Below are 24,389 nucleotides of genomic sequence, written 5' to 3'. Positions count from 1 at the left end.
TGGTCCTCATACTGAGACGCGGTGGCGCTGCGGGTTAAACCGCTGAGCTGCCGATCGGAAGGTCGGCGGTTCGAAACCGCGCGGCGGGGTGAGCTCCCGTTGCTCGTCCCAGCTCCTGCTCACCTAGCAGTTCGAAAACATGCAAATGTGAGTAGATCAATAGGTACCGCTTCGGCGGGCAGGTAACGGCGTTCCGAGTCGTCATGCTGGCCACATGACCCGGAAGTGTCTATGACAACGCCGGCTCCAAGGCTTAGAAACGGAGATGAGCACCGCCCCCTAGAGTCGGACTCGACTGGACTTTACGTCAAGGGAAACCTTTACCTTTACCTTACATACTGAGAGGTGAAAAGGAGTAGAAAGGGTTGGGGGATAGGATAATCCAACTCTGACCACAGTGGTGCTAATACCATCAGAGACCTCAGATTTAATCCTTCTTTCACTCCAGCAAGAAGCAGACAATCCCAAAACCTAGGAGGGGTCAGCTTTTCAAAGCCTTCATGGGAAATGGAGCAGGAGTTTTTCTACTGGAGAGCTCTTACTCACCCAGGAAGTAAGAGAGTGAATGCAAAAGTGTCTTTCCACTACCAGACGTAGCTCAAGGAAGAATCACTCAGCATTCCTTTTTTTTTTTCTGGCACACTATGGGAAAAGATTGTGCAACGCAACTTGAAAAGAGAAGTTGGACGAGAGACCAGTGGGAACACACACACACACAGAGAAAAAAAGCTGATTTCAACATACTCGAATCATAGAGGACGCACGCTATTTAAGAGCAGCCTACCGCCTCGTATAAGAACACTTGATGGCTATCTATTCTCAGATAGGTAAATAGTATTTTTTTCAACGGAGTATAGAAAACCATGGGACAGATCCACAGATGCATGTACAGCAAGTTGGAAATTCCTACTAAAAGTGAGCATTTCAGGTTGCGAGTTAAGTAAGGGTATCTGTGAGCGACTCTTAGCATTTCTAGCATGACCAGTGAATCCGTTCAGTTTTAAACCATTAGAGACTGAGGCAAAACTTAAGGTCTTCATTCACACATAATGTTAAGCCTTGATTTTTTTGAAATGATGTGTTATAATACAGGTAGTCCTTGTTTAGTGACTGCCTCATTTAGTGACTGTTTGCAGTTACGATGGTGATGAAAAAGTAACTTGACAATGAATCCTTGCATTTACAACCTTCCCAGGTCTGTAAAGCAAAGGAAAGCTGGAATAAGATAATAAATCACAGTTGTGATTTCACTTAGAGACTGCTCTGTTTAATGACCAAGCTGCTAGTCCCAATTGTGGTTGCTAAATGAGGACTACCTGTATTAGACCTTAGTGTGAATGTTAAGTCAATTCCTTGAGTTAATTGATTAGATACAGTTTCTGCTGCTTAATTAGTCAGAGCACTGTTTTAATCAATGGCATGCTTCAAATTCCAACCTTTCTACTGATTAAAGTTGGCAGCCCAAGAGTGACCCATTGGAAAGATGTTGTAATCAACAAGTGGTGTGGCATTCAGCAAAAAACCGGAAGAGCAAGGTGTTCTGCAGTTAAGATTTCAACTCAGCCATGACGTTATAGCCTCAGATGAGCTACTCTCTCTGAAGTCTCCCCAGTTTCAGAATAGCCTATTTTGTAGGCTGTTGAAAGGCTGAGGATATGTTAGTGTTTCTCAGTCTCTGCAAATTTAAGATGTGTGGATTTCAACTGCTGGCTGGGGAATTCTGGGACTTGAAGTCCCCACATCTTAAGTTGCAGAGACTGAGAAACACTGTGTTAGATCATTGTCAACACATTCCGGTAACCCACTAGGTTTGACAAAGGCACGGCAAAAAAAAATCAAATATCATTGCAGGTGCCATGCTTTTTAACCTTTTTTCCCCTGTGGCCCCCTTCCAACCTTGTTTTTCTCCTGCGGCCCCCCTGTTCAGGTCCCATTGTCAGTGAAAAAGATTGCCACTTACACACTTGGTTTGTAAATAAAATATACGTTTTTATTTCGAATAAAGACGGTCTTTGCAGAATAATACCCTTTGCTTTTCTGTGGCCTCCTCAGCACATCCCGTGGCCCCTTGTTACGTGTTTTTCACCTGGGCCCCCTTGACATATCCTAGGGCCCCCAGCTGAGGGTTGAGGACTGCTCCTATAATGGACTGATGCTGTGCAAGAATAGATTGCTTGTCTTTGAGACGCCCTAAGACGCTTCGTTGTTTTTGCTGAAACAGATTTGCTGGGGCTTCAGCCCCCGAAACAATTCTCAGCACTGCATCCAGATAATATTAATTGCCTCCCCCCTGTAGCTCCCTTTAACAAACGACACTTGCTATCACAGATCACAACATGGGAGAAAAGAGTAAGGGAACTTGTCTAACTGGAAATTCGAACCAGAACAGCTTCCTTTCCAAATGGCCATGATAACACAAGGCAGCAAAGGAAGGTCTTCTCGAAGGGAGCCATGCGGGTGAGTTGCCCAGCATCCCGAGAACTGTGAAACTCTGGGGCGAGCTATGTGAAGCACAAATAATAGGGGGGCACGGGGCAACCGGCAACAGAGGCAATTACAGACTGTACCATACTCTCTGTGCACCTTGCTGAGCCTGTACAGCCCCAATGAGTGGTTTTCTTTAATTAACGTGACCTCCATTTGAAGCTGAGCTCTGTAGAGCGAGGGGGCCAGAAGTACTCATGACATTTAAGGCACAATGCTTGAAAAAAAATGGAAGCTGGCTTGGGCACAGCAGCAATCTCCTGTCTTCAGGAATATGGGTCTCTTTACTCTTGACTACAACTCTGAGTTCCCCTTCAATCTTTCACACACTGCACTAAACCATGGTTTGTTAAAAGATCCGCAACTGGCTAGATTTACTGCATATACCAGTGTTTCTCAACCTCAGCAACTTTAGGCTGTGTGGACTTCAACTCCCAGAATTCCCCAGCCATCATGCTGGCTGGGGAATTCTGGGAGTTGAACTCCACACAGCTTAAAGTTGCTGAGGTCGAGAAACACTGCCATATACTATGGAGCCAATCAAGCCAGGTTGCCAATCCACAGCATGTGGGTTCACACAATAAGCTAAGCTAAAGGCCAACAAGCCAACATTGGCTTAGGGTGATGTGCAACCTCACTCTTTTTATATTGGAGTCTAAAATGAGATGCAGCACAGGAAAGCTTATGCCCTTTAATAGAATGTGTTGGTTGAAAATAGCACTGACAGACTCCTGATTTTTTGTCAATGTAGGCTACTTCTGGTATCCTCCTACCTTGTTCAGCACAATGCTCCCAAATCTTGATCCTCAGATTGTCTTTTTTAAAGTCTGCACACATTTAGTGAAAAGGATCTGGTCAGTGCTTTGATTTACCTTGTTTCTTGGTTAAGCAACTGGAAATCCGAAGTGCCTACAAGTCAAGCGAAAATCTACCAAGTGACCGTCAATGGGGTATTTTGATCCCTCTTCCTTTTACAGTAGAAACTTTGGAATAATTTTACCAGTTTTCTTAGTGGTGGGGCAGCATCAGGCCAAGGCAGGTTTTCTCGCATTTATGTCCTAACAAACTTAATCTGAGAGATTTCCTCCCTGATTCTGTAAACCATCTTGTGTTGCATAAATACTTTTCATAGTGCAACAAAGGGCAGATTAATGGTCATTATGGACCAAGTACTTTGAATAGGTAGCAGCAGGGTAATTATTTTTCAGCTTCTCCCTGGCCATCCGAAAACCAAATCATTTGTTGTAATTCTGATAGAGAGCCATAAAGCAAAGCTTCCCATGTGCACATTAATCCAGAGCCAACCCCAAATGTGGCCATTTTCCTCAAGCAGAATTGTGAAGAGGGGAGCAGAGTCTAAGAACTTACTGAAAGTCCATGTCTGTTGTGTTTAATCTTGAGTGGGGAATTCCTGTTGAAGTTACTGAGCTGAACAGCTGGGAATTGTAGTTTGATAACAGCTGGAGGGCCACATGCTCACCTATTAAACAAACTGAGTTTACTATCTTGCAGTTCCAACAAAGCCCTTGTTTTCAAAAGAAGGGAAATCAACAACACTTTTGGTACAGTTTTTTTTTTCATTTTATTTCTCAAACTTATTTTAACAGGAGTGACTGAATAAAAATAAAGTTTGAGTCCCATCGACAGGGGAATGACTTGAGAAAGGGGATCAGGCAAGCAAAATCATGGCCTCTCTGTCAACTAAGAGATACCACAAGGGGAACGATAAATAGTTTTGATGCAGTCCATGGAATATTACATAGGAAATGCCATCTAGGAGTGGGGAAGCAGCTTATGTGTATTTCTTGATTTCGTCGTACAAGACTAGGACAAAAGCACCCCCCATTCCTCGGAGGACATTGGACCACGCTCCCTTGAAGAATGCTTTGCCACCCTCGTCACGGGCAATCTTCCGCCAGCAGTCAATTGTTCCAGAGTACATGATGTCAGCTGGAAAAAAGGAAAAAGAAATAAGATGGGCAACGAATTCATTTGACGCTTACAATCATGCAGGTGCTGTTTTGCTCCTCAGCTAGTGCTAAAGGAACCTAAATAAAGTGCCGGTCATTTTACAGATTCTCAAAAGAAAAGTCTCTGTGCTGAAACACAATCTAAAATGGAGCATGGAGGAAACAGAGGAAAGGGAAAGAGATAAATAAGGGATTAGCTTCAGACTAAGTCAGAGTTTCAAACAACTTTAAGATATGTGGACATCAACTCCCAGAATTCCCTGCTGGCTAGGGAATTCTGGAGTTGAAGTCCATGCACGCTAAAGTTGCCAAGGTTGCCAAACACTAGAGAAAATGATGGTCTGAGATGAATGGGGAACAGGATGCGCTCTTGCAACCCACTTGCAGTACCACCAGTGCAAGTTCTGGAATTTAATCTAAAGAGGATAGCCAAATGAAGAGGTGGAACCAGGCATCTTCTGACTAGCTGATGTTTGTGGCCACTCAGAGCATGCTGCTGCCACGTACAACCAATCAGAAATAAGAATCTGATGACATGGTCCATCTTTATAGAGAAGGGAGCATTCACAAATCACATCAAAGAGGGTTCTATTACTAATGAAAAAGCTTTAGGGTCTTCCCTTTAGCCTTTATCAACAAATTCAGGAAAGGGTTGAGGCTGAATAGCTCTTTATTCTTTCCCTTTTGATTTGGGACCTCTCCAGGTGGCAATTCAGCTCAGTGGAACTCAAATAATGCAGGGGAGTCCCCTTGTTCGGGGTGAGATGGGCTGTGATAGAAATTTGAATAATAAATAAATAATATTTTGAAATGGGAATATTTAGCAGCTAACTTATTTAGTCTTCCAATTTAATCTAGAGGGCTTTGTTTGAGATGCACCTCATTTGCCAAAAACTAATGCAGAATAATGGACAAGTTCCGAATGTGGGCTTGTGTACAGGGAGGTGAATGAAACTCAGGAACATTTCAGCACCACAGTTCTGCAATATGGGTTTAATATGCATTTTTTTGAAGTTAAATAGGTTTATGAAGCTAAAGGGATTATAATGTTAACACCTACTCAAAAATAGATGGCCAATCTTTGAACCACAGAGAACCACAGTTACATTTGGCATTATTAATGGAATGGTGCAAACAATCAATACATGATCCAGGTTATGCACATTTGAAGCTTGTTTAAATTCAATTTCCACTGCTGCTAAGGGCAGGCTATAAATTCTTAGCATTCAACGATCTCATTGTCCCTTGGAATAGCACTTTTCCTGCTGAAATAAGCCACCTGTGGCCCTCTAAAGCTACTGAAATGCCAGCCAAGGCAAAAAAGAATAATGATGGGAACTGCAGTTCTGTAACATCTGTATAATCGGGCATCCCCTGTCCCCTGGCATGTACAATGCCTTTGCTGAGATCACTCTGGCCCCCTAGTTAGAAAGCAACTAGATCTGAGATCACCTGCAAAAGCTGAGCACAGAGCTCCATTTATAGGATCTGAGTAGAAACTGACATGTTTAAGACAACCACAAAGTAGTGCAGGAAATGTAGTTTACCACTTAGCTGCATTTTTTGTACTGGGCGGGCCTAAGGGAGTAAAAAGCAAGCTTTTAAGCACACCTACAAAGGGGAATTTGGAAAAAAAAGCTAGATACCCACCTCCTTTGCGACCGGATTGCATCATCATTCGCCGCCGGACAGTGTCAAAGGGATATGAGGTCAGGCCTGCAACCGCTGTTACCGTCTGTGCGATCATCCAGCTAATTAAGATGTGGGTGTTCTTTGGGTCGGGAAGCATTCCTGGGTAACGAAGCAAAAGACTGCTTAATTACTGTCCCTCACAGCTTTGGCTGGGAGGCAGGGAAAAGGGCCACAACCCCACCCCCCATTTACCTTTTGCGGTATCATAAATGCCGAAATACGCCGCTCTGTAGATGATGATTCCTTGGACAGAGACGTTGAACCCTTGGTACAGCCCTCGGAGGCCATCCGACCTGAAGATCTTGACCAGGCAGTCGCCAAGCCCCTTGAACTCTCGCTCTGCCCCGGCTTTCCCCACATCGGCCGCCAGACGCGTTCGGGCGAAATCGAGGGGGTAGACAAAGCAGAGGGAAGTCGCTCCAGCGGCGCCACCGGATGCCAAGTTGCCCGCAAAGTAACGCCAGAATTGGGTTCTTTTGTCAACGCCGCCCAAGAAGATCTGCTTGTACTTGTCTTTGAAAGCAAAGTTTAGGGCTTGCGTGGGGAAGTACCGGATCACGTTGGCTAAGTTGCCCCGCCAAAAGGAGAGGACGCCTTGCTCCTTGGGAATCCGGACCACGCAGTCAATGATTCCCTTGTACTGTTTCTCTGCCGTGATCTGCATGCTGGCATGTTGCACCTGCCGTGAAGGAAAGAGGTGGAGCTTAAATACAGCAGCATGGGCTGCGTTTAGACGTCAGGGTAAGCTGCGAGTGTGTATCTGATTTGTTGGACAAACCTCTGGCTTGGTTCAGACACCGCAGTAAGCCATAGTGTGGCTTATAAATCACAACACCTGGGTTCGTACGTCATAATAATGAATGAAAACCACACAGAACGGCTTAGAGCAGAGGCGTGCAACCAGCAGAAATGGGCGTTTTTCCCAGCTCCAAAAAAAAAAAAAAAAAAGTAGCTGGGTTAAGAACAAAAATTCAGTTTGAGTTCACTCCTTTTATAACTACTGTTCTGTAGGCAGAGGTATGTAAAATCCAAAAAAATTCAAACACCGATTTAATAGTTTTTCCCTTTGAAATGTTAAATTGTGATTTTGTCACAACATTTGGAAATCAATGGGGACAGGTCAAGCTGGGCCCATGCGCCCTTGAGAAATGAAGGTTACGTGGATCAAATGATTCAAAATGGAAAGTGAAGCTTTAGCTTAGAGATTGCACAACCCAGTGCCCTTTGTAGGTTTTAGACAACTGTGCTTTTAAACTCCAGCCAGCAGGGTCAATAGTCCAAGGGCATGAGGAGATGTGGTCCCAAATCACTGAATGAAAGTAACTATTGGAACTGCTGAATTGCCTGGCAATCAATTTTGAAATAGAATTGTTAAATCATGACAAGTCCTATACAGTAAAGCAGTGTTTCTCAACCTGGGGATCTTTAAGATGTGTGGACTTCAACTCCCAGAATTCCACAGCCAGCCAGAATTCTGGGAGTTGAAGTCCACACATCTTAAAAGTTCCCCAGGTTGAGAAACACTGCAGTAAAGTCACCCTGTGTCTGGTCAAGTACTGTAACACGCAGGTTATTTTTTTTCTCCACCCTGAGACGGAAGGAGGAAACTGGAAACTGCAACTGGAACTTCCCTCCCTGTTTAACACTACTAAATCCCTGAATATTTGCCCTTCCTGTGATGGTTTGTCCTAGGCCTGTGAAAGAACCGGCATTTCGGTACTGATTTTAAATCTCAGGTCCCGGTTTGGGCAGCTTGGAAATCAGAGTGATCTCTGTGAACTGGAAAACGGAGTTCTTGGGCTGAGAGAGGTCAGCATTTTTTTCAGGTAGAAATCTATGTAGGCCACTCAAAATCAGCAAGAGGCCACAGGCTGGCTTGAATCTATTTGCCTTTGTGTAAGCTCCGCAGACTACGGTTGTAATCCAGCCAGCGATAAGAGCTTCTTTGCAAGGTGACCTCCTTTCTAAGCAATTGCGCCTTGGCGCCCATCGTGGGATCAAGACGTCCTTAGTTCCCTGGTAAGCAACCCGGCCACAACCCAAGTCTCCGAACAGCTGCATTCCCAACTTCTCCCTACAATCCATTGGTCTCCTAACTTGGCAATTGCCTCCTTCCTCCAACGGGCCACATTAGACCCCAAGGCTCCCTGTTGCTGACCTTGCAGCAACTCATCTGTGCCATTTAAACCTTACATGACCTTGCTGGGCCTTCTCTGGCACCCCTGCCACAGACTGGGAAAAGGACGAATGACAGGTGGGTCCTTCAAGAAAAGCAGCTCGTGGGTGGCTGACAAGCTAGTTGGGCACCCCACGAGACAGGTGGAGCAAGACAGGTCATCCATCCTCCCTTTTGGCCCAGCTACCATTCCCCTTCAAGGTCAAGGGCTGGCTGTTTTTGGCCCTCCAAACGGAGCAACCCGTGAAGGTGCCATGCAGGAGGGCTGGATCGCTCTATGGGCAGGAGGCTGCCCCGGAGGGGAAGGAAGAGCGGCCTCCCCCGCCAGGGCGGCTGCCGAGCGACGGGGACCCGGGGGCAGCGGGCCCCGCAGCAGCAGGCAGAGTCCGCAAGTCCCCGCGTCGCCCTGCCCCGCGTGCCCCGCGATCCAGCGACTCCAACGCCGGGCCGGTTGGCATCGGCTGAGACGGTTCGCTCCAGCGCCAGCACTTCCGCCGCCGGGGGCGGCGAGGCAGAAGGGAGGCGCGGCGGCCGAGGGCGGCCGCAGAACCGGGTCGGTCTCGGAGGCCGGATCGCGGGCGCCGTCGGGGGCCCTGAGCCGCCCGTTCAAGCGCGATGGGGAGCCCAGCGGCAGGGGAGAGTCCCGGGGGCACGCAAGGAGGGGGGCTGGGTCCCTGCAGAGGCAGCAAGGGGGGGTTCAGCCCCGCATCTCCTTGGGGCGACCTTGGGGAAGGGACGGCGACACTTCCCGACACACACCAGGCCGCCTCGGCCAGCGCGGCAGCCGAGACAGGGAGGCTCACGCGGCCGGACGCCTCGGATGCCCCGGATGCCCCGTCCAGTGCCCAGATCCGAAGGGGCCCCCGGAGCGCTGCGCGGCTCCCGGCCCGCCCGCCCGATCCCCCGCCGGAGAGGAGCGCCCGCGGGCCCACGCCTCGCCCCCGGCCCCACCTGGAGCAGCAGCTTGACCCGCTCGATGGGGGCCACGGCCGTCTTGGAGATCGCGGCTGCCACGCCGCCCGCCAGGAAGTCTTTGAGGAAGGAGATGGCCGCGTCGGTCATGGTGCCGCGGGTGCGTCCCGAAGGAAGGCAGGGAGGCGAGGCCGGCAGACGGAGGGAGAGGCGGCGGCGGGCGCGGCACGGGAGGGTGAGCGGCTGCCGGCGGACTGGGAGCGAGCCTCCGAAATGGCCGGCTTTTATACAGCCCTGCGGACTTGAACGTGGGAACGGAGGGAGGGACGCAGGCCGAGACGCGAGCACCGACGCGCAGCCGCTTCCCATCGCCCTGATTGGCTGCCAGGCGGAGGGAGGGACCGCGGGGGAACTGCCTCGGGGAGGAGGGGATGGGCAGCATCCCCGGCTGCCCCCTACCCCGCACTCTATTCCGTGGCAGCGGCCCCTCCGGGGGGCGGAGGGAGGGGGCCACGTCCGGCCTGGGGGACCCCGAGTCCCTGCCGCGGGGGGTGGGGGGTGGACGGGCGAGAGCGGCCAAGCCCGGGAAGGAGACCGGCCTTAACCTTGGCGACGGGGCCGGGCACGGCTGCGCAAGGGATGCCGGCTTTCCACCTGCGTGACGTCCGACGCCCCACGGGCAGGGCGTTCCTATGACAGCTCAGAGGGAACATCGTGTGTCCTTAAATGTTCCTTCCCCGCCTGACCGCAGCGGGGAGGGCGAGGGCGGGGGCGGATACCGCCCGCGCGTCCACCCGCCGCTCTCGGCCCGACCGGAGCCGCTTCTGGCTCTTCTGGCCGGGCGCCGCGGCGGCGCTGGGGCTCCCCCTTCGGCCTGGGGCGGGGAGTGGGCTGCCCTGCCTGCTGCTGCTCCATTTGGGGGGCGTCTCCGCATGCGGAGGGCAGCGACGCCCCCCAGCTTAAAGAAATTAAATAAAATCCAGGGTCTGACTTCCCCTTGAGCTAAGACGTGGCGGCTTAATCCCGGTTTGTGGATGAGCCACCGTAGCCTGGCCTTGCAGGTGGTGTTTTCTGCGCCCCCTGGCCAAATACAGCCTGATCTTACGGTTTTAAAGGGGGGGGGGCGGGCAGGGGGCAGGCTCTTAATACTGCCACGTCTATTACCATTTCGACTTTCCTTTCTGGGCTGCAACTGTTTATGCTTAGTGATCCATAAACAAACCATGTTGATCCCAACTGACAGCGCCCCAGTTGTGTTTCAGTCTCACACGGTGGATGTACTGGAATGCTTCCTAGGATTTGGATGCTCTGGGATGTGGCACCTCCTTGTTCCCCACCCCGATCTGGAAGAGGTGTTGGAAATGGAAGAATCTTGGACAGCATCTGGCCTTTTAACAGGAATGGTGGCACTGCTGTTAGTGCAGTGGATCTTCTAAAGATCTTGGGATCTAGGCAGGTATCCCATCTCCTGCCCTCTAGCCCCAACCCTGGCTGAGAGAGTTTGTAATGGTAAGACATCATTTCCCCCCTGCCAAAAAACCTTATTTTCCTTGGGTCTCCAAGATCCATACAAAAGCGGGACAGCTTGTATCTTACTTTCTCTTTGACATTCACTTCAGAGAGAGAACTATCCTAAGCAGCAGCTGCCTTATGAGAGCTGCCAACAACTAGTGTCCTAGGTGAACCACGCAATCCACGCCCCATGTCTGCAAAAAAATTAGGTTCTTTTCAAATTTTGCTTTTTTTCTCAACACTTCACATTCTACTTAATTGGACACCCTAGAGCGAGCTTTTCAAACATCAGGCAATGGAATGAACAAGTGAAATCTAGCTACCTACCTACCTACCTACCCACTCACCCATCCATCTCATTTTTTCATGGGAGAACCTACCTTCTGAATTGTAAAGGGAAGGAAATGTGTGCCTGCGGGTAATTTTGGACTCCTGGCAATGGCCTAGGCAAGTCCCTGCAGTTTTCTTGGCAACATTTTTGGAAGTGGCTTGCCAGTGCCTTCTTCCTAGGGCTGAGAGTACCTTAGAAAAATTGCTATCCAGGACCCTCGCTACATTAGAGTGATTATTTTCTTAGTCTCTCAAGGAACCCCATCAGGTTCAGAATGAAAAACTTGGCCCAAGGCAAACTGCATAATTCACCTACAAATATATTCCTTACATTTGATTCATGCTTGTCATTCCCATGATGAAAGATAATGCGTTATTTATTGCTGTGATTTTATTATCTGTAAGCTGCCTAGTCTACTAGGATTGAGACAATGGGAGAATCACAGTTTATTAATTAATACACGTAGGCCACCTTTTAAGCAACACTTGTCTGTTCTCCTGTTTATTAAGTTCAGTATCAAGTACGCAGCAAGAAAACAAATTAAAACCCGTAATTGCAAGGAATTTTAGAGCAACTGTTGACAGCCTTATGGCTATAGCAGTTTTTCTCAGCCTTGGCAACTTTAAGATGGGTGGACTTCAATTCCCAGAATTCTCCAGCCAGCACGCTCGCTGGGGAATTCTGGGAATTGAAGTCCACCCATCTTAAAGTTGCCACGGTTGAGAAACATTGGTCTATAGGCTTGTATCTGAAGTAACAAGGAAGAGAGAGAACCATTCTTACCCACCTCAACGCATTATATTCGAAGATCTGGAGACAGAGGGAACTTTCTGTGCGTTTGTCATTTAAAGTGGGCTGCTGCTCATTTACAAGCTCTTCTGAGATCCAAAAGGAGACCACCGTTCAGTGGAAGACTCTTTAGGAGAATCCAAAGAGCGCACGCTACAGTCCTCAGATTGTTCCATTTCAGACTCTAAGGGGGGGGGGGGAGGTTGGTTGTTGTTTTGCATAATTAAAAGTTCAACCATCCTATTAAATTCCTACCTGTGGAAAGTGGGCATGTCAGGGACATCTCTAATCTAGTCTCCATCAGCTAGCTTTCTACGGCTAGGGAATTTTGATGTGGAGAAGGGTCCCTCTTCAGTAGCATCCTCCTCATGCGCACAATTCCACTTCTAACAGGGCAGCTGTATTCCAAAGGAAGTCCCTATCAGGTTCCTCTCTTCGGTATATGAGATTGTCTAGCACTGGCCCCCTTGTCCTGCTGCTTTCCAATGAACCTGTGACAAATCATGGCTTCTCACACTGCTGATCTGATCATTATTCTGCTGTGCTGGAAAATGCTTGGAAATGAGTGGAGTTTTCAGGATCCACAGGCTAGGAAACAAAAATGGCCACACAATTCTGACCAATAGTTGAACAGTTGGCAACATCCGAGACCGGATGGATTTCATCTGCTTAGTAGGTTGTCCCATTGTGCAGTCTGTCTTGAACAAGGAAGTTACGTCCCATTACCGTGAGTTTGGGGCCTTCAGCAGCCCTCCCACTGAAGATAAGAGAGCTGGCTGTGAATCTCATTGGCTCTTTTGCAACAGGGCTGCCAGGGAACTGTGTCCAAAAAATGCATTCAGAGGCTTAGACGTTTCTTCTTCCAAGGAGCCTTAAGTCTTGCAATTCCTGGGGTTGTAAACTCTGGTCTACGCCTGGAGTAAGTTCGTAGCGTAAAGGGGAATCCGTGTAACCGTTCTGGTACAGGCAGATCCGCTTGGAGAATTCAAAAGTGCTGAACATGATCCCAAAGTAAGGCACAATCTGGGTAATTAAACACAAAAGCTAAAATCACCTTAAAATTTAAATCCCACTAGAGACAATTTTACCCCTAGGATTCCGGTCTGAGAAAGTACTGCAGTCTTTGATAGGTAGATCACTCAATTAATATTTCATTTCACTAATTGGGAGGGGGGAGCTGCTTTTACAATATAAACACAAAGGCATCTACTCAGAAGTAACCATGCAGTAATGGCAAATTTTAAGTAGCCACAATACCTTATTAACTGGTGGGGATTGTACACTTGCTTATTTTTAAAAAAGATATTTTGTTTCTGCTCTCTCTCTAAACATTTTAAAAGAAGAATATATATTGTGATACTGTTGCAAAAATGGTCTCTCTTGTATAACAGTCCTGTATTTCCATAAAAAAGAAAACTGAAAACAAGAAGATAATTACCCAGAGTTGCTGGGAGCCGGGTGGCATACAAATTTAATAAAATATTATTAATTGTAATACATTATTATTATTAATGATCAAAAGAAGTCTTGTATGCCATCTTGAACTTTTAAGGCATTCAGCATTACAAAAATAACCTGCACAAAATATTAAAAAAAAATTTGATACGTTCAACAGCCCACTAACTTGAATTCAAATTTAGGGTTAAGATTTGTTCATGGAAGTTAAAAATTAAATAGGCACCCATGAAGGTTTTAGGGCAGGGGTCCCCAAACTCTTCAGCTCATTGACACCTTCATGAAGTTTCAGATTGTTCATTGACCCACCCAACATTTATTATGTGAAAACAATTTAATAAATACTATATAACGAATAGTACTATGAAGTTCCCCAGCCATTTATCAACCCCATAGACAGTCCCATCGACCTTGGGGATCAATACTGACCACTTTGGGGAACCCTGCTTTAGGGGAAAAGATGGAGGTAGCATAATAGAGATTAGCAAATACACTCATAAATCTGAGTTTATGCCAGTGTTTGTCAACCTGGGCCACTTCAAGCTCTGTGGACTTCAGCTCCCAGAATTCCCCAACCAGCCATGCTTGCTAGGGAATTCTTGGAGCTGAAGTCCACACAGCTTGAAGTGGCCCAGGTTGACAAACAGTGGTTTACCCACTATAATCAGTGATTTGGCCCAAAGCCAAAGAGTCCAGATGAGCGCTTAATATATCGTGTGAACGAGGCCTCGGCAAATGATTTTAAAAAACCCTAGATTTAAGAACGGCATGATGAAACCTGGGCAGAGGAAAAGGTAAATGAAGACAGCAGGAACAGTGGAATTCTTTCTGGTGGAATTGACCAGGAAGGACTGCAATACTTACCCTGAGTAAATTAGCAGTAAGTCCATTCCAGAGGGCGAGAACTCCCTTGGTTTTTACCGTCTGCTGAAAACAATCTATCACACCAGCAAAATGGATACCATCCCCTCCATAGCAAGGGAGGCACGGGCTCTGAGCCTGCTCCAAAAGAGAACAGAGGAGGCCTTTAAAGCAGTTGAATCAATTCATTTCGAATAGAAGAGATCCATTTTCTACAGCTCCTGATCATTCACGTGTGATCTTATGCAATCAAAATGTCACTCAAGAATAGATTGCTTTGGCTGGCAACTGAATTCCAAAGTCTGCACAATTTTGGTCGCGCAGGCAGTCCTCGTTTAGTGGCCACAATTAGGACCAGCAACTTGGTCACTAAGGGAAACTGCAACTGCTTCTCATCTTACTTCAGCTTTCTTTCACTCTTCACTTTATGGGAAGGTCATAAATGCAAGGACTGGTTATAAAGTTTCTTCTTCATCATCGCTGTAACTGCAAATGGTCATTGTACGAGGCAGTTGCTAAATGAGGACCACCTGTAGTGTACTTAACCTTATTACAGTCACACATTACCAAACATAGATTTGAACTACACTTTTTTCCATATAGACCAATGTTATTATACCGTTTGTTTGCTGAATGCTTTCTTCTTGTAGCAACTGTAAACCTGGCTTAACGCAAGAAATGTTACCCTAGCCAGCTTAGCCTCAGTATATTTGAGAAATAATTTTGAATTTCTGACTCTGGCCTAGCTCCCAAACAAACGTGATGTGGTATTTTTGAGGCACTCTCTGGAATGCCAAAACTTGCCAGTTAAGCTGTTAAGGGCTGACTTCATTTCCTTTCCAGATTCTTCAATTTCAGAGAGCAGCTGCATGAAATTTTGAAGATACCAACAATATACTGACGCTGAAGAGTCAAACCAGACACACAAGGAATAATGCAAAAGAAAAAACAATTACTATGTTGTTCCAGTGCACAGGTGAGGGATCAAATTAAAAAAAAAAGAAATCCTTCTTATTGCTTAAAAACTCCTTGCAAGTAGAAAACTAGCATGACAAGCATTCCCTGATGTGCTACTTTTCTATTTGCAGAGCCTTAAAAATAGGACATTTCAAAAGGGAAGACTGCACTTAAATGCTGAAGGAGAATAGATCTAAACACCTGTGTCTTTCCACCCAGCTTTTGTTGTACGTGTAGTTCCAGCCTCCACTTTCAATTATAGTCCGTAAGTAATGTAGAAAGCCTTTATTTGTGCAGACTTTCCCCATGTACTCTGCAATTATTATGCATTCGTCATTTATAAGTAATATTAGCACAGTGATGCACTTTTGGGGGCCTCTGCTCCCTGGTGTGGGAGGCTGACATGCAAATGGACCAAGACCTACAGAAAGAACATTTTAGCACGACCATGTGGGGGACTTAAAATAAAAGTTGCTTCCTCCTTCCTCCTCCCACCTGAGATAAATCAATCTGCAAAGACAGCTTCCTAGGGGCGATAAGCCCAAATGATCTCCTCTGTCCATGGAGGATCAACTGTGATTTGCAAGCTTGGCAGCTCCTGTTTTGTTTACAGAAAGATGACCTCTCCGGCAAAGCTTCAGCTAACGGTGCCAGCCAAGCAGAAGGCTTGCCTGTTTATAGGATATACCATCTACCTTTTAAACGATGAATCAGTCACATGAGTACAATTATCTTTGGAAACATCCTAGCAAGGTCAACAAATTCCTCATCGATTAACAAGCTGCATGTTCTCTCATCTGATGAACTTCTATGAATGACTTCTAAACGCTGCTAAAGAAAGACACCTACAGCAATAAATGAGAACTTTTAGCCAGTCTTTAAAAAACAACAACACACACACACCATGGCTGGGAAATGACATGAACGAGCTTTGGATGTCAAATGAACAGCAAATACAGCTGGGCTTTGTGTCTCATATTAAGGCACATTTTCCCCCCAACACTGGTTTATTGAACCAGTCAGAATAATCAGGATGTGCTCACTCCAAGCACAAAGGAAACAAACTGCATTACAGCTAAACACAAGATATGAAACTCTGGAATGTCCCATCTTATTGTCGCTAAAGTCCCATTCTGATTTAAAACAAAGGATGAGTCTTTGCCATTTTCCATATGCAAGTCTGCATTAAAGTATTCTCTGCACAGGGCTCTGATGATTCAGCTGCAAGCATTCTTTCAAAGCCACAGGTCGTCCCACAATCTCTGCTGCCTCTCTTTATTCAGGGGTGTTCTTCTGCCTCAGTTCCCCAAGCTGGGCCCTCCCTCCAAGCCTCCTGTCAATCTTCTGCTGAGAACATGTTGTTTTAATTGTTCTACATGAACCTCTTTTAGGAAAAGTTGTGTGGGTAAAACCTTCATAAAAGCGTAGCAGAGAGAGAGAGATTGACTGATTACAAGGGATCCTTCTAGGAGAGAAGAATTCAGAGCAAGAAATTGTTGAAAGTTAAGGTTTGGAAGTGAAAGACATGACCCAGCATTGCTAACAAGGGATTAGGAGAGAAAAAAAGAAGAAAAGATCTAGGGAAGTTTATTACATTTAATCTGAAATCTAAATTACAAGCACAGAATCCTTTTGAAGGTTAGATCAATTGCAAACACCTAAGTCTTCAAAGGCTGAAGGAAAACCATCAAAAGACTCAACAGACAGTGGAAAATTCTGCTTGTTCAGATGCGAATAAGGATGTAGACCAGAAGAAACCAGGTTCACAGCTCCACTTAACCATGATGCTCATTAGGTGATCTGGGACTAACTATTCTCTCTCAGCTTGATCTATCTCAGAGGGCTGTTGAGAAGACAAAATGAAGGGGCACACCCAGGTGCCCTGGAGCTCTGAGAGAGAAAATAGGCTATAAATGCAATAAATATAAATGCAGCAAATAAATAGAGGCAATTTTGGCTCAAAACCAGGAGCTTCTGTCCCCAAAGATTTATATTGTACCTTTTATTTCTCTGACAATGTCAGTCAGGAACAAATGGAAAAGAGGAAACAGAGGAATAAAATTAGGATGAACACCACAAATGATCCAGTAAATTGAGGTTCCCTAAATATTTTCTTTTCAAGGGGAAAAGCAACTTCACATCTATCCAGATGTGAAGTTGCTTGTCCCCTTCAAAAGAAAACATTATTCTATCTAAAAATAATAAAAGGGGGATAAAAATTAAACAAACAAACAAACAAACATTTTATCCAGATATGAAGTATCTTGACTTACAAATTCCATTAAATTAAGAATGTACTCCCATATAAATGTACTCAGGGCTGCCAAGTTTTTATGTATGTATTTATAAGATTTATAGGCCTCCAATCTGTTACAACACTGGGGGTATTACCAGCCATCACTTAAAGAAATTCAGGGAGATGATTTAGTACACCTAGCTTGGGGGTCTTCAGGAAATGGTGATTTAATGAGGTGGCTACATTGTTTGTAACATCTAATGATCTCTCCTAGCTTTTTAATAATAATATTAATGTTTGAATTGTGGAATTCTTTTCTTTAATATTGTTTATGTTGCTTTTTTTATTGTACGCTGCCCTATTTTGTGAGATGGGCGGCCATATAAATATGATAGATAGATAGATAGATAGATAGAGATAGATAGATAGATAGATAGATAGATAGATAAAGCCCAGGTGGGGAGACCTGGAAACTGTACTGAAACCACACTTTTAATATAAGAAGATTCCTGTCAATAGGCCTGGAAAAAAGCATATTTTTTGGATTTTATTGGTTCGCTTGTTTATTCATTTTGGGTTTTTTTGCTGTTTCTTTTCTTCTTGTTACCCTGCTTACTTTGGCATTTAGCATTTAGCACTGAGAATGAAAACAGGTTTTAAGGCTCTCAAGTCCAGTTCAAATTGGACCTTACTGGCCCTGCAGGTTTTCCTAAGTCCTTAAAGACCTGACTCTGGGCCCCCAAAGGTGTGCAGAGACCCTTTTCTTAGTTATATTAGTGATTATGGTATATGATATATTCTCAGCCACTGTGCATTTTAATTTTTATATTACTGTAATTGTTTTTATTTTATTTTAATTTTGTTCACCACCCAGAGCCACTTGCTGAGATGGGCGACCATACAAATTGAATGAATCAATCAGTAAACAATCAGTTAATAGGTAAAGACCATATCTGAAAAAAGTCCTTTAAGGAAATTCTGCAAATGAAAGGAAATTCTACCCCAGCTGTGCATTTAAAAGGCAGCAGGGCGCCACCTAGTGGTTCAAATGAAACAAGTCTTTCTTCTCCAGCAGCCCTATAGCTGAAGACCGGGCGGCAATGTTTTTGAGGTTGAGGGCTGTGGTTATTTCATCCCTACCCCCAATTCTGTGATGAACTAATTAAAAGGGGCAAGGAAGAACTTTCTGATACTTCACAGACTTTTCGAGGGCACCCCCCAAAAAATAAGTTTGCTTCTTATTTTAGTAAGGGGAAAAAAAGTTGTGCTATCAAATGTCGGCTTTTTAAAAAAAAATTAAGAAAAGGTCAGTGCCATTTGCAGATGTTGTAGAGCAGTGTTTTTCAAACCTGGCCACTTTAAGATGTGTGGACTTCAACTCTTAGAATTCCCCAGACAGCATGCTGGCTGGGGAATTCTGGGAGTTGAAGTCCACACATCTTAAAAGTGGCCAAGTTTGAAAAACACTGTCCTAGATGCTTCAGAAAAGAATCTGGGTTGCCACATCTGAGCAGTGGACTAAAGAAAAGTGTGCTAAATAGAGAACTATATAAGAGAGGGACGTGCATCACGTGGCTTCCAAATCTGTTTGACTCTTCATGCTGCTACGGGGGGGGCGGTACTTTTTGCTAAGGCAGCTGACAAGGTACGCTTCCAGACAATTCTTTTTGACAAGGCAAAACACGGTGTTCACACGGACAGGTATGATTTCACTACATAGGCAAAGGGAGGCAACCTTCCCACCATTTCAACAAGCTGTCATGCTGCACACCTGGGCATGAAAAGGTCTCTGCAATAGGACATACCTGCATTTTCCTCTTGACTGTTTCAAAGGGGAAGGAAAACGTTTGGGCCACGGCAGCTGCCAGACAGCCATTGAAGAAGTTTTGCATTGGTGTGAAACGGAGGCTGGGTTGACCCCAGAGTTTATCCAAGTGAGTGTAAACAAGGAAGGAACCAATGGAAAATGGGATTGCACCTGTTAGGGAAGACAGACAAGACAGATTTGGTAATAAATACAGGGAGGCAGGGATATAGAAATAAATACTGATCTACCAGGACAATTAGGAGAAGACCCAGCTCTCTGGAGAAGGCTCTCATGCTGGGAAAGGTGGAAGGGAAGAGAAGAAGAGGATGACCAGCAGCAAGGTGCAGGGACTCAGTTGAAGTGGTGATGGGTACAAAGCGGGAAGACTGAAGGACCTGGTTGGGGAGAGATCATGATGGAGAAAATCTATCTATGTGGTTGCTAAGAGTCAACACCAACTTGATGGCACATCATCCATCAATATAGAAGAAAACGTTTATAATATTAGAGGAGGTGATAAGTTCTGAAATTCTTTGCACTTGTCTTGATGAAGGGGGAAGTCATTTCTCTTTATATCTTTTTTCCTTTTTTTTTTACTATTTACTACTTCTTTATTTTTCCTTCTTTTTCCCCCTCTGCGCTTTTTATTTTTTACTTTTATATTTTCCTTAGTTTGTATCAGTTTTTTTAAAATCCCTGTTTCTGTGCACTTTGATGGAAAATTATTATAAAAAAAAAAAAGATGTACTATATTGTGGGTGATGTCATAGAATAAATTCTGAACCAGACTAAAACAGGTTGTGGAGCACGTGGACAATTTCATCCTGTACTGAAAATCAACGGCGGAAAGAGGAAACGGTTTAAACCAGTGCACACTACCTGTGCTGACTTGTGATGGAGAAGCTCAGAGGCTGAACGTAAAAGCAATATAGAAGTTGAAAGCAGCAAAAAGAAGCAGGGAATGGCAAAAGGCTTACCATAACATGGGACAGGAACTATGCCACAAGAGAGTGTGGCATAATGAAGCCGGTGGCCCCACAGAAACAGCAGTGGGATGGCCATAGTGTCGTGAGCATGGATGGCGAGCAGGAGGGGGCCCCTATCCAGGGGGGAAACGCATGCGTAGCTTAGAGACTTTGAGCTGTCCTTCAAAGAAACCCAGAACAGACCCGCCTTGACTTTTGGGGGTTTATCTGTCTGGGTTTTCCCACGCTTCTTCAGTTTGTTAGGATTTTCTGTCTAGTGTAGCAGTAATAAAACACTAGAGACCTCGTCTTGGCGTGGTTCCTGCTTGTTAGGACACATACTGCATGATGAACAGATTGATGCTGGACAACAACCATCTGTGGTTGGAGAGCCATGGATCTTAAAAGGCTCAGGAAAAACTCAAGGAAATACTGGGCATATGCTGTAACTCAGTTCAAAGGCGTTCAGGGGAAATGACCTGCAGCATGGTGAAGGAATCGGAAAACAGCTGAAAAGCCTTCCATCCTGCAGTGGACTGATCTGGACTGTTGATGATGATGATGATGATGATGATGCCACTATATGGAACTAGAGCCTTTCTGCTAAAGATGGCTGGTCAGATATCCCATATAAATTTGCTAGTACGCCATGATGAGAATCTCTCTCTCAATCCCGTTTGTAGGGCAGTAGGCATATGGCGCAAGACCGAACAGCATTTCGTTCTGTTACACAGAGGGTTGCCATGAGTCATAAACAACTCGACTGCAACTAACAACGACGACGATGCATGTTCTTACTCGTCTGGGCTTGTTAGATATAGCCATAGGAAAATCTATGTACCTATACCAGTGTTTCTCAACCTTGGCAACTTTAAGACGTGTGGACTTCAACTCCCAGAATTCAGAATGCTGGCTGGGGAATTCTGGGAGTTGAAGTCCACCCGTCTTAAGGTTGCCAAGGTTGAGAAACACTGCCCTACACTATAGAAACCCATCTGTAATATTAGAAGAATGATAAACCTCTCAGATGGGAGGATGAAAAACTGCCTAAGCGACTCACAGAAGTGTTCTCTCATGTCCATTTTACAGGTCATAAATGACAAGATCTGAGAAAAGTCTCCTTTTAAATCAAAAGGGTTGTCGATAAATCTACCATTTAACTTTAAAAAAACACATGCAAGCTTGAGGATTGTTTTTTTAAAATCTCTTTCCTCTCCACCTTTTTATCCTTTTAAGTCATGTCATTTAGATTACAGGTCTATGGACAGAGACTCCCCCCACCCACTTTGTATAAGCTGTTCTGGATCTTTTTTTCCCCCCCACGGAAGAATGAGATAAAAGCAGCAGAGAAAATCAGCTTCATCTCTTCTTCTCGTCATGGTTACACTGACAATTGCACTGCTTTGGGGCAGTCCCTCTTTCAGCCCAGCCTACCTCACAGGGTTGTATGGTGGGAAAAAGTGGAGGAAGGAGTGTTATATACACAATTTTTTTATTGTAAACCACCCAGAGTCGCTCTGTCAGTGAGATGGGCAGTGACTAAATTTGAAATTAAAATAAAATAACATAACATAAAAATGTGGAACTCCTGAAGGAAAGGCTAAATCAGTGTTTTTCAAACTTGGCCACTTTAAGAAGTGTGGACTTCAACTCCCAGAAATCCCCAGCCAGCATTCTGAATTCTGGGAGTTGAAGTCCACACATCTTAAAGAATTCTGGGAGTTGAAGTCCACACATCTTAAAGTGGCCAAGTTTGAAAAACACTCAGCTAAATCACTCCAAAGATAATTGCAGGGGAAGGAGGAGGAATCTGAAATACCTAATACTGACAATGAAACACCCCGATAAAGTGCAGGGGTTCCTTCCTGGTGGTAAATCATATACAAAGCATGAAGAATGCCTTTGTAGGGAGGTTCCAGTCGATTCTGCACAATGAGCCGAGTCTTGACAACCTCCGTTGGATAAGTTGCGATGGCTGCCATCATCCCCGCCAGACTCCCGGCCACGATGGAATTCCACTGAGAAATGTGACCTGAATCATCCATCAGCATCATCACGCAACTAAGACGAGATCAACAGGGGGAAAAGTCAGCTCTGCTCAAATGCCAACAGGAAGTCATATCTGGGGGGAGTTTTCCTTCAATGGGAACTTCGGCTCTGACCCCTCTTAAGGAAAGGGTCACATTTTCCATCCCTGGGTGCAGAGAACCATAGAGAAGATCTTGGAGAAGGAAGGTGACAGCAAAATGCTGATTGAATGCCTGGGGGCGGTGGGGGGAGAGATAAATTTAAATGGAGTCTGCCTTAACTCTCTTTGATTTAAGAGGGAGGCAGAGGAAATGCTGCCAGGGTTTCAAGATTCTGTAATCACAGCCCACTGTTTCCCAACCATGGCAACTTTGAGAGATGTGGACTTCAACTCCCAGAATTCCCAGCTGGCTCCCAGAAGTCCAGACCTTTTAAAGTGGCTGAGCTTGGGAAACACAGGCTCAGGGAAGGAAAGTTTCAGCATTTCTTGGGGAGCCTGTTTCTTGACCTGGCCTCCCTCGGAGGGCTGGCTCTGGGCACTACAACCCTGGTTTTGAAACCAGGGACTCAAAGGGGAATTAGCTGTTTGTCCATAATCCTAGCAAGGTTTAAGGAAGACGATGACAAACACCACCTCTTTATCAAGCAGGAATTGATCAAAGCTGAAGCTCCCATTGAAGGAAAACTTCACGATTTTCTTCTTACAGATGCTTCCCTCCCCCAGGATTATTTATTGGGGGGGGCAATCTGCTAACACATTTTTGCTAAGAATTCTCCAGAACAGGGTACAGAAGTGGGAATCTTAACCCACAAAATCCACAAACGCTGACAAGGCGGGAAGACAAAGTAGCCCCGGAGAATCATACCGTCTTCCTTAGCTGCCACCTCTGTATCCCCCCCACCCCCGCGTCCCCCTCGGTCGTTGAATTAATTAACCCGTGTTCTGCTCTTTCCTATTAGGCGCGCCCTCCTGCTGCCAAACGGGTTCGGCGGCGCAAGCCCCCACGCAGGTCCAGGCTCACCCAGCGGAGCGCGCCGTGCCCCGGCCGGGCGCGGGATGAGCCCGGCCCGGGCCCGAGTCACCGCTCGGCCTCCCCCGCCCGGCGCTCCCGTCCTCACCGGCGGTAGGAGGCGAGCTGCACCGCGCTGTAGGGGAAGAGCCGCAGGCAGGCGGTCAGGTTGCCCTTCCAGAGCGCCGCCGGGCCCTCGGCGCGCCACAAGCTGCTCCCCGCCTGCCAGAGGCCGCCTCGCTGCCCGTGGGGCGCCCCGACCTGGGCCAAGACGGTGAGCACTTCCAGCGGGGCCGTCAGGCTGTGGCTCGCCGCCCCGGCCAGCCCGGCGCAGCCCAGCCGCTGCAGCGCCGTCAGCCGGCCGTCGCGCTTCCAGGTGGCCATGGCGCCCCCGACGCGGGCGCACCATGCCCGCCGCGCCCAGGCTGCCGCCGGAGAGGAGTCCCGGGAGAGAGTCGCCGCCGGTCTTCGCGATCCGCTGGGCAGGGCCGGGCAGAGCAGGACGGTCGGGGGCGGCGTCAGCCGGGCGGGAGACAGGAAGGGGAAGGGCGCGGAAGCGAGGGCCGCGGCGGTCCGGGCACCGATGCGCAAAAGCGCGCAGGCAGGGCGCAGGGAGTCCGGCGCGCATGGGGCCGCGGCCAGGATGCCCACCCAGCCTGGCGGCCGGCAGCGCGGGGAGGCGGCGGGGCTCTAGGGCGGCCGCTTCGCGCTAGCCCGTCGGCTCCCGCGGGCGTTGCTGGCTGCGGAGAGGCAGAACTGAAGGTGCCCGGGCGAGGCGGAGAGACGCCTCGAGCCGGTAAGGGCGCAAGCGCCAGATTCGGGCGAGGGAGAGGCAAGTCGGAGCCTGTTGGGTGTCTTTGGGACGGCCCCTCCCCTCACGTCATTCTTCTCGGGCCAGCCTACCTTCCAAGGTCGTTGTTACGGGGCGAGACTTAGGGGAGGCTTCTACGTTTGCTGAAAAAGAGGTGGGATGGGAAGACAAACACGGTCGGAGCCCCACTTGTTGCCGCTTAGAACTTCGCCCGGCCTCGCAGGCAGCGTTTCTTGAGAGTGTTTACAGAGCTTCGTGGACTTTATCCCGGACTGGAGGGAAACGGTGATTTTCTGAAAAGCTGCAGAAAGTAGCTCTGGAGTGGCAGAGGTTCCCAGAAGGCGCGCGGGGATTTCTTAGGGCTTAGGGGGCAGGGGATTTTTTTTTGCCGCT

General features: G+C 46.8%; 2 protein-coding genes across 2 annotated transcripts; both read right to left on the bottom strand.

The window, feature by feature from the left end:
• Positions 1-4,041: 4,041 nt before the first annotated feature.
• Positions 4,042-9,460, bottom strand: SLC25A5 (solute carrier family 25 member 5). Its single transcript, XM_063313580.1, has 4 exons — positions 9,274-9,460; positions 6,339-6,825; positions 6,105-6,245; positions 4,042-4,434 (listed from the first exon to the last, which is right to left on the bottom strand). Exons 1-4 carry the CDS (start codon positions 9,382-9,384, stop codon positions 4,277-4,279), a joined length of 897 nt encoding a protein of 298 aa, XP_063169650.1. The 5' UTR covers positions 9,385-9,460; the 3' UTR covers positions 4,042-4,276.
• A 2,085-nt stretch (positions 9,461-11,545) lies between these two features.
• Positions 11,546-23,642, bottom strand: SLC25A43 (solute carrier family 25 member 43). The gene is made up of 5 exons (XM_063313573.1): positions 23,295-23,642; positions 21,967-22,208; positions 19,181-19,353; positions 14,186-14,320; positions 11,546-12,889 (listed from the first exon to the last, which is right to left on the bottom strand). Exons 1-5 carry the CDS (start codon positions 23,567-23,569, stop codon positions 12,713-12,715), a joined length of 1,002 nt encoding a protein of 333 aa, XP_063169643.1. The 5' UTR covers positions 23,570-23,642; the 3' UTR covers positions 11,546-12,712.
• Between the last annotated feature and the right edge of the window lie 747 nt (positions 23,643-24,389).

This window comes from Candoia aspera, chromosome 12, assembly GCF_035149785.1.
Source record: "Candoia aspera isolate rCanAsp1 chromosome 12, rCanAsp1.hap2, whole genome shotgun sequence".
Classification (NCBI taxonomy): domain Eukaryota; kingdom Metazoa; phylum Chordata; class Lepidosauria; order Squamata; family Boidae; genus Candoia; species Candoia aspera.
Note: the sequence above shows the minus strand (reverse complement) of the source record. Positions and strands in the feature narration are given on the sequence as shown.